This window comes from Argiope bruennichi, chromosome 2, assembly GCF_947563725.1.
Source record: "Argiope bruennichi chromosome 2, qqArgBrue1.1, whole genome shotgun sequence".
NCBI classification, from domain to species: domain Eukaryota; kingdom Metazoa; phylum Arthropoda; class Arachnida; order Araneae; family Araneidae; genus Argiope; species Argiope bruennichi.
The window spans coordinates 85,540,619-85,551,881 of NC_079152.1; the positions used below are offsets into that span (position 1 = coordinate 85,540,619).

An 11,263-nucleotide genomic window follows, 5' to 3' on the forward strand; every position below is an offset into this window, starting at 1 on the left:
TAAAATTGAGAAATTTGATTGGAAATTTCGGCTGTAATTTTGAAGTTCTGGATCAGTTCATCATTTGTAACAATATTAGACCGGTTTTTAAAGGTCCCTGGATAAAAGAATTAGAGGAAAATCAGATTAATCTAACGGATATTAGCGATACTTGTGAAGGCATTGATATTCTAATTGGAGCTGACGTTATGGGGAAAATGTTAACTGGCAAAAGAAAAGTCTTATCTTCAGGTCTTGTCGCTGTAGAAACTTTCTTAGGATGGACCTTAATGGGTAAGGTACCACAGGAAAAATCTTCGGAAGAAAACCTGGCGATAACAGTGCTGTCCTTATTTGTAAATGAAGCTGAAATCACAAATTTATGGAAATTAGATTCAATCGGAATCAATGATCCTGTTGAGAAAAAATCTAAGAACGAGATTGATCTACGGACCAAGGAGCATTTTCTAGAAACGGTAATAATTAATAAAGATGGTCGATATGAGGTTTGTTTACCATGGTCTGATGATAAGTCACCTTTGCCCGACAACTTGGATTTGGCGTGGAAAAGGCTCGACTACACTATCTCAAAACTTATAGCTATGAATATGTATGAGAAATATGAAAATATTCTTCTAAATTGGTTAGATGAAGACATAATAGAGGAAGTTCCTACCAACGAAATGAACTCTTATGGTAATTATTTACCTCACCGTGCAGTGATAAAACTAAGCAGCAGCACTACTCCAATTCGTCCGGTATTTGACGCTTCAGCGAGATTAGTAAATTATCCATCTTTGAATCAGTGCTTGGAATGTGGTCCTAATCTCATTGAGCTTATTCCAAATATTCTTCTTCGATTCAGAGAGGGACAGCTTGGCGTTATAGCTGACATCAGGAAAGCTTTTCTGCAAATTAGTGTTCGTAAAGAGGATAGAGACTTCCTTCGGTTTTTGTGGTGGGAAAATAAAGAAATTGAGAGTTTTTCGTCACACAAGAGTTGTTTTTTGGGTAAAATGTAGCCCTTTTCTTTTAGCTTCAGTAATTGAGTACCATATTCAAAAATGTGAAGTATTTGAAAAATCTTTGAAGAAAAGACTTTTGGAGAGTTTCTACATTGATAATGTCGTTACTAGTGTCGACAGTAAAGACCAATTAGATCGATTCATCGACAATTCTAAAACCTTGATGGCAAAAGGTGGTTTTGATCTTAGAGAATGGGACTGGTCTGGCGACTGTGAAACTAATTCAAAGGAAGAAACTCAGGTATTAGGTCTTATTTGGAATAAGAAATTAGACACTTTGAAAATTAACATGAAATGGTTGGATGACATTAATGTGGAAAAAGTAACTAAAAGGAGTATGTTATCTACAGTACATAAAGTATTTGATCCTTTTGGATTCACTGTACCAGTGATGCTTTGTCCAAAAATAATGCTACAAAAGGCATGGAAATTAGGTACAACTTGGGATGAAGAAATAACTGGTGAGCTTCGTAAAGAATTTCTACAGTGGTTTCAAGAACTTAAACATTTGTCTGACATACAGATTCCTAGGTGTGTTCAAGCATCTTCAAAAGATATAAGTAACTGCACTATTCATACGTTTGTTGATGGAAGCAAAGATGCATATGCTGCTATTACATTCCTTAGAATAGAAAATAATGGTCGAATCGAGCTATTTCTACTTGCAGCGAAATCTCGAGTGGCTCCTTTAAGAGGCACAACTATCCCAAGAATGGAACTTCTTGCGGCGGTGATTGGAGCGAGGCTAGCGAATTCAGTTGTTGAAGCTCTTGGTTGGAAAAATGTTACGATATATTACTGGAGTGATTCTACAACAGTGCTTGCATGGATATTACGAGAAGAAAATTGGTCTGTCTTCGTTAGGAACAGAGTCCAAGAGATAAGGAAGTTGAGTAATCCTACATCATGGAGACACATACCTGGTGATAAGAATCCGGCAGATTTACCTTCCAGAGGCTGCAAGGCAAAACATCTAGTATCCCTAAGATGGTGGGAGGGTCCACAATGGATAAAAAATGCTTTTGAATTTCAAAACATTATGGGTTCCTCCAACCATGATTGGAATGAAGAAGAGATTAGAAAGGAAATGTCTAAGACGACTTATATATTATCAAATAATGAAGCCTGTGGTGTTTCAAACTGGTACTACAGATATTTTCCGAACTATGATAGAATAGTTCGTCTTGTTGCATGGATCCTCCGCTTCAAGAACAATTGCAAAAATATAACTGAGAAGAAGCATGGTGAATTAACCGCTACAGAATTTCAGGAAGCAGAAATGAAGGTTTTATTTATGATACAGAATGAGTCTTTTCTCCCAGAAGAAGAAAAGAGATTAAAAACCCTACAAGTATTTAAAGACGATCTTGGCATCATCCGTTTGAAAACTAAAATTATTTATCGCAAGGACAGTGAAGATTTTCTTAAACCTATTGTTCTTCCTCTGAAGCATGAAGTGGTAAAGCGGTTAATCTATAATGCTCACGTTAAGAACTGTCATGCTGGAGTCCAGATACTATTGAATGCACTTAGAGAAAAGTACTGGATCCTAAATGGAAGAAAAGCGGTGAAACATGTGGTGGCCAATTGCATTACGTGTAAAAGATATAGCTCAAAGAACATAGAAGTTATAAGTCCCCCCCCCTTCCAGAAAATAGAGTAAAGGATGCTGCGGTGTTTCAGATAACTGGCGTTGATATGGCTGGACCTTTATTCCTTAAAGACAAGAAGAGCTGGGTTCTAATTTTTACTTGTGCAGTGTACAGAGCAGTTCATTTCGAGCTTGTTACTGCTGCATCGACTGATGTTTTTTTAATGGCCTTTAGGAAATTTGTTTCTCGCAGAGGAAGATGCACAACAATATACTGCGATAATGGCTCCAATTTTGTTGGAGCAGCCAACTATTTAAAACAACTGGATTGGAACCGTATCCAAAAATATGGAGCAATAAACTCTATTGACTGGAAGTTTAATCCTCCAACTGCTGCCTGGTGGGGCGGATGGTGGGAGAGATTAATTAGAATTTTAAAAGATCTTTTGAAGAAAGTGTTAGGACAGGCGCGTCTCAATTATGAGGAGATGATAACGGTTTTGGCAGACTGCGAGCGTGTAATCAACTCAAGACCTCTAACTTACATTTGCGAAGAGGAAGCTATAAAACCAATTTCTCCATCGATGTTCATACAAGATGTGCATGAATGCAATCTTCCTGATATAGATGGTGTAGAGCAAAATTCTGTGAGCAATAGATTCAAATACAGACAAGCAGTGCTTAAAGACTTAAGAAATCGTTTCAGATCTGAGTATTTGGGTGCTCTCATACAGCGGAGAAATAAAAAAATCAAGAAAATGTACAGTTACTGTTGGTGACATTGTTATGGTGGGAGCAGATAATAAAAAGAGACTTGTCTGGCCTTTAGGTCGTATCACAGAAATCATACCAGGTAAAGATGGACATGTACGACTTGTTCGAGTGCAAACTTCACAGCAGAATTTCCTGCGACCAATTCAAAGAATATATCCATTAGAGTTAACATCCTCTGATGACTTCTCCACTTCGATGACACAAGATGATTTGAATAAGTCAAATGACATCACCAAAACTTCTGACAGTACTTCTGGCAACGAGATGAAATTTAGTAGAGCCGGAAGAAGAATTAAATTGCCAGAGAGACTGAACTTGTAATTTATTTTGTTTTGATTGGACATTTTCACATTAATTTTCATTTTTATATTTAAATATTAATTGAAAATTTGTAAAACGTTGCCATTAATTGAATCTCTTAACTGTGTTTAACTAATAGTATTATATTTTGATTATTATTTATAATTAAAAGGTGGGAGGATGTTGAAAATGTATTAATATTTTATTTTATTTATTTGTTTATTTTAGAATGGCAACGTTATTTAAGAAATATTTTTTGCTGTCTCATTTTGTAGATGGCAACTTGTAGATTAATCCCAAGATGGAATAAACAAAATTTGAATTTTTTACCGATGGGATATCGTTTTTCTATTTTAATATAAAAAGCGAAAGAAAACGGTGTTTTTCTTAGGCAGCTTTAACATATATGTTCTTTAATTCATGTAATATGCTATACTAAAAGAAAAAAAAACATAAAGCAAATAGACCGCAGCTTCGCGCACTTTGTTTAATTGCTTAGTACAGTTAAGAGAATAGGCATTTTGTAACAGTATCTCTCCCTTTCAGTCGATTTTATCCGACATTCCATGCAGATCTTCAATTATAATGCAAAGATGACATTAAATTTTTTTTTAAATATTGCATTTTTGAATTACACATTACATACACTCAAAAATACAGAAATCTTCAATCAAAAAAATTCAGCATCTTCTCTATACATTTACTAGCCGCCTTGAGTAACCAACTGGTTCCCAAGGGTTAATGTCGCCAAATTTTTCGGTTAAATATTTTATATAACTTGATCTAAATGATTCCTTCTTTTAGTTTAATCATTGTTTTTCTTCTTTATTCTTTCTTTAAATTTTTATAGATATATAAATCATTATTTTGGAAGCATTACGACATTCTATTCATTTTATTATGTATTTGTTTTATTTTCTGTCATATTCTCTAAAGTTTTAACTTTAATTTGAAGCTCCTGTAAACTACAATTAATACAAAGTTTTTGAGTTGAAACCAAGCATTTTTTAAATATGAGTAAAGACAAAATTGATCAGAATTGAAATCTTATGTGTGCCAAAGAATATTCTATTTTAATAATTTATGCAATATGTCAAAAGATTAATTAGTAAAAAATTATCTTGTTCGTCATAAAATTCTGATTTTAAATTAACTTTCAAAAGGATTTTAATGACATTGGTAATAATATTTTGTTTCAGACAATAAAAGCAGTTCTAAAAATTATTTCTAAATTTTATACAGTTCAATGATCTGAAGGAAGTATATTCATTAAAATATGCTTGGCACTCTAATTTTTCAATCAAAGAATGTTTCAATCTTAGTGACTAAATTTGACTAGGTTATAAAGTTTTGAATATTGGGACAATTTTAGGGCAATCAACAATTTTATAATTTTAGACTAATTAGCCTTGTGGAAACTCCAGGCACCGATTCGCGTATCATCTTTGAGACGGTCATTGGATTGGTTTTAAATAGCGCTTTTACATTAGATAGTAATACTCAGTTTTTATCTCAAGAGAATGGATCTTTCTTTTTAATTAAAATATTAATATCTTAAAATATTGTATTAAATACGACTGATAGTGCAGAGGATCATAATTCATCAGAATATTTATTGACTCAAACTGCATAAAATAGATTCTTTACTTCATTTAAACAATTTTTTCTATTATATATATATATATATATATATATATATATATACTACTAACTATTTTTAAATGTTCACAGAAACCTTTTCCTTGCACTTAACTTTCTAGAAAATATTATGTTTCATGTTTATTTCATTTCTTGGAAACACATGCTTAAAATTACACTTTTCTAGGTTTAATTTGCAGTAAGAGCTGGTCCTTTAGCTTGAGTTTTTTTTTTTTTAACATCTAATTAAAATTTCTACAAATTCCCACTCAAATGAACATTTTTCACCTTCTAAAATCTATATGTACCAAGTTTAGAAGCTGTATCTCAAACTTTCTAGTTTAATGAACTAGAACATACACACATATATTCATCTTTATTATAAGTAAAGATATGAAAAAGTCACGCTCTATAAAATCTGTCATAGATCGGATTATTTGCTATGAAAATAATTACCAATACAGGATTCATTGAATATAACATACTGAAGAACATAAATTTATTTATCGATTCCTAAATATTTAAATTTCAAAATAATTTTTTAATTGATTAGAATTAGAAGAAGAAAAAAAAAAAATTTTTTTTTCTTGATGTTCATATTTCTTTTTTATGGATAATTCATTTTGCATATGTATGTTTTGTTATCTTTTTGCTGACTTATATTTAATATCAAAGCAAAATATTTATTTGGAAACGATTTAGACATAAAGTTTCTGACTTAGTATGTAGCTAAAAATGTTTCAGACTACTCACATACTAATATAATTTGCTTAAAGTCAGAGAATAGCCATAGTTCAAAATCAAACTATTCTGAAATCTAGCACCAATTACAATTTTCTGGCATTCCATTATTAAATTTAGGATCCTTAAGTATGTCATTAATACTAGAAGCAATGATGAAATACCGATTCTCAATATAATAAAATTTATATAACATAAAAAATTCATTTGAAATGCTTTCAGAGATTTAAGAAATTGCAAAGTGAATTTAAAAAGAAACTGTTATTAACAGATGTCAGTTTAGATTTTTTTTTTTCCCCCAAATAGCCTACATACGTTTTTGTATTCAGCGTCTGTGTCGTGTTAATCTTTAAAACGGCTTTGAACGGTTATAGCTGGAATCCTCGAATACTGCAGATGTTGTGCTGCCATCTATTGAACTCAAATAAAAATAAAAATTTATAGCAAAGGAGAAAATAAGTTTCTTTTAACAATTTTATTGTCCAAAGATATCTTTTTTGTTTAAAATGAGATAAATTATGTAAAAAGACTATAAAGTATTTTTTTAAAAAAATTTTCCTCGTGTAACTCTTTTTATAAAGAATGAAAAATGTTTCGCTTATATTTAAAAGTGTTTTCTGCATTATAAATGCTTAAATTGTTTCCATTTGGAAAAAAAAAAATTTTTTTTGACTACTCTAGAATTGAATGCATATAGAAAAATGAATGAGAAAATAATGAATAAATTAGTGATAGTAAAACAAAAAGATTTTATTTCAAATAATAAAAAAAAACCTATTTCGTATGAATCACTTCAAATCATCAAATTTTTCTTAATTATCTACCCTTACAGATTTCAATAAAATTAAAAAGAAAAAGAAACGAAAGCAAGGAAAAAATAATGAACATTTTTTGAAATATTTAAATTTAAATTTGCTTTTGACTCAATTGCAGATTCGAACATTGATTTATTTACAACTTCGTCGCGACTCTCAATATTTAATTTAATAAGTCCTGATTTAAATATCTTAATTCTTCTGATCTAAATATATTAAATAAAGAATTGCTTTCTCTTGGATAAAAAAAAATATTTTCAATGTATATTTTTTTATTGTTTCTAACCTTTTTTTTTTTTCACTTTTTCCTTCCTTTTCTGTGTTTTATTTTATTGTTACACTATAATATTATAAAAACGCTTTTAGGAAACAAAATATGCGTTAATATATGCAATTTGAGTTCACCGCTTAGATCACAAAACCTTTCAAGTTTTATTTTGATCGGCTTTTATTCGAATTTTGTGTTTAGTAACAGCAAAATAAAAGTGTATCTGTGAAGTAAAGTAAGAAATAAGGAAAAATATGTAGCACAACGGATTCATTCAAACTTAGACACAAGGAAAGCATTACTTTCCGATTCCCGCACCCACTTATGTAAGAGCATTGAACGAAATTATAATTCGGAACAATCTGAATGAAGACTGTGGCGCTATCTGTTGTTTAAATACAATAACAATTCAGAAGCAATACGATTTTGAGCAACTAGGTAAATTAAGAAACAAAATATTATATTATATTATATTATATTATATTATATTATATTATATTATATTATATTATATTATATTATATTATATTATATTATATTATATTGTATTATATTATATTATATTATATTATTATAGCCTTATTTGACAACTAATTGGCTCATGATATTTTCGGTCTTAATTTTAATTAAATCCTATGCACTACTTGATTGTCATTGTTCTATGAACAAAATATTTTTTAGCATCAAATTGCGATAGATACGTAAATTGTTTTATTTTAATAGTTTTACGTCTGCTCTGTTTATAGCATCCCAGAAATTCTTTAATGGAGTCATATCTCATGACATTACAGTCACATGAAAAATGTATCTACCGTAGTGTATACCGTATGTATAAAATGTATCTATCGTATGAGTATCATATGAATTTATTACAAACTACTGACTACTACTACAGACTACTGTAGTGTAGTTTGTAGTATGTGTATCATCTGAACTTCTTATTTAATTTTATCGCTTTATTTTCTTATTTCTCCTTTAATTCCTGTATTATAATTACATGATGCATGTTATTTGTATTGAATGAGTATTCCCAGCATCATGTCAGATGATAAGAAACACGTTATTTAGAAAAATAAAGAATGACCATATAATATTTCATCGCATACGATATATAACTTGATATCTTAAACACATTTGCTCATTGATATCATGAAAAATTTGGAAAGTGAAATAAGGTAGCAAAAATTCATAACGACATTCTCAAAGAATAAAAAAAATAAATAAATAAATAAAATAAACAACATTTTTATTCCTTAGCTTTCAACGGCGAATAAAATTTTAAAAGCTGCATAAAATACGGAATTTTATGCAGCTTTTGGTGATCTATTTGCCTTTTAAAAACCATTCGTATGATATAAATTTTGTTTTTAATCTGTGAATTGTTTTACACAAATGTTTCACATTTCTTTGTTGGGGGGGGGTGAACTCGCAAATTTTAAGAAACGAATCATGCGACGAATACACTTTTTGTTTTAAAGTATAAATTTATTTATGTAATTTTAAAAATATAGCTGCAGTATTACTCAATAAAATAAAATGCTTTATAGTAAATAATATTTAGCATTCTCACATCAAAAATATTCTTGATCAAATCATTCGTAACGGAATTTTTTTAATGTTTCGTATCAAAAATATTAAGGACATCAAGTTTAAGTTTCGCATCAAAAATATTAAGGACATCAAGTTTAAGTTTCGTATCAAAAATATTAAGGACATCAAGTTTAAGTATTGTACTACCTACCACGTATTTTTATTATTATCTATTTCCGTTTGAAAGTACATACAATTTTTGTGTTGGTTGGAGAAAAAAAAATATGGGTTCAAGCATGCAGAGAACTCGTTTTTAAAGCACTGAAATGATTAATAATCTACAGAAAAATAAGAATATTACATTCGGAAACTGGTACCCAAGTACTATAAATTATTTCAAAATCACATCTTGTATGTATTAATTTGCTCTTTTTCTTCTAAATATTTTTTTTTAAATGCCGAACTGAAGAATACTGCACTTTTTTACTTTCTTTTGAATGATTTGAAGATACGTTATCAGATCTTGATAGTTGGAAGTGTTTTTTTTTAAAGAATTTTATTTAAAAAAAACTTTCTTCTTCATTTTTTTAGATCTGCTAGAGCCCAACAAAATACAAAAAGCATAAAATTGAATTTTTTATTATATTAATACTTTTTTAATAAGTCGATTTAGCAAAGAAAACTAAGTTTCTTAATTCGGAATTCTATTTTCCATTTAGAAACAAAAAATTTGTCTAAATTATTAGAGATTTTCTTCCAGTAAGTAGCTATTTTAAATTAACTTTTACCTTTATAATTTGCCGTGTTTCATTTTCTTTTATCTTTGAATTACTCAAACAATTAAGCAAACATATAAAATGTCTCTGCTCTCCAATGAAAGTGCGCGTGAGCCATCACACATATTTCATATTAAACAGTTTCTTAACCAATTGTTTTGTTGTCAATTTTTTCTTCAAACATTACTGTTGAATATGTAGAATGTTTCAAAGACCTATTTTGCCATAACTTTTTAACTTATTCAGAAAATTGTCTTTAACTTATGTTTAAGCGCCATATTGTAAAAAGTTAATGGCATCTTTATATTTATGTTCTGTCACCATTTTTCGCTATTTTTCTATTCAGTGAACTGAACATTTCTAAATTCTATTTTCTTTCTTATTTTTAAATCCTTAACAGCAATAATTATCCTATTTTCTTGAATTTTTGTAATTATTATCTTTTGAAAATGAATGAGAATTAGAGCGACTGCCTTTCAATTTTTGCTGTCAGATTAGCCATATTCTCATATTCTAATTAGGATTCCAAGTTGTTGTTTTCTATTCCCTTAAATTAGAAACATTATTTGTCGTTTTCTCTGGTCTAAATAAAAAAAAATTGAATTTCTAAAAAGTCAAGGAAAAAATAATTTATTTATTTTGAAACGTGTGAAAACATAAAAGTTTTGATATTGAATTTTTATTGCATATTAAATCTAATAATAAAATATGGGGATACTTCATGATACTAAATACTAATTCAAAATTTTGAATGAAACTCTTTTCTCTGTCTTTTACCATATATGGAAACTGGTAAGGATTTTTTCATCGTTTTCTTTTCCTTACAATTTTCTCTGATTGACAAGTAATTATCAAACTTTCATACCTGTCAATAAACTTTTTCAAAAAACAAGAAAACGAAATCGTGTATGGCCACTTAATTTTTGATTTCCAATTAGGAAATGTGGTATTTGATGATACACAATTAAAAAAAAAATATCTATTTTCTAAGCTTAATTTTTTTTTTTTTTTCAAATTCGCCGTTGCTCAATTCGTTATTTGAAGAAAAGTGTTAATTGAGATGTTAAATGTTTACGTTGAGACTAGAATTCAACCTTTAGCTAACAGAATCCATGAATCATTTTACATTCTTTATCATCAGATCTCTATTCCATCGTCCGTAATCTAGCTTTTCAGATATATTTGAAGTTATCGAGTCTTTGTGCTATAATCCAAAATTCTTTATTCTATTCAATTATTTGACTCTTTCACTAACTCTACTATTTAATTTAACAGCATTATCTGTTTTTAAGATGTGTTATCATATTGATATAACTAAAAATTAAATTAATAAAATAACAATTTACATATTACATGTAATTTATGCAGTCAGTTACAACGTTCATTAATGAATTAATTTTAATTTAGAATTTAATAATATGGTGCTAATTTGATATATGAGAAATCAGTTAAAAAGTGAATAAAAAAGAAAAAATACACCACATTTTTCTCCCATTTATAAAACTTGGTAAAAAATGGAATAAACTAGTATATAAAAGAATGTTCTTGTGCAAAATTCATAGTATGTATATTTATTTCATTGCTCTTGCATGACCGAAGCATTGCATGACATTCCTTTAATATATAGTGCAATATTGTAAAAAAAAGTTGTGCAATATTTTTGTGCTGCTCGAGTTACATGAAATACAAAATACTGTTTTCAAAGCTCACGAATAAATGTTTTTTGATTATTCTTTTAGGAAACAAATAATTGTCAATACATATTATAAATAGTAAACATTTTGTTTAACTGGTTTTCAGGATATGACTAATATGAAACGTTGCCC

At 29.1% G+C, this 11,263-nt stretch overlaps 1 protein-coding gene across 1 annotated transcript; it reads left to right on the plus strand.

Annotated features, from left to right (window-relative positions):
• The first annotated feature begins 269 nt into the window (after nucleotides 1-269).
• On the plus strand, nucleotides 270-7,725 carry LOC129962236 (uncharacterized). Its single transcript, XM_056075977.1, has 3 exons — nucleotides 270-903; nucleotides 1,016-2,248; nucleotides 7,709-7,725. Exons 1-3 carry the CDS (start codon nucleotides 270-272, stop codon nucleotides 7,723-7,725), a joined length of 1,884 nt encoding a protein of 627 aa, XP_055931952.1.
• The last annotated feature ends 3,538 nt before the right edge of the window (nucleotides 7,726-11,263 follow it).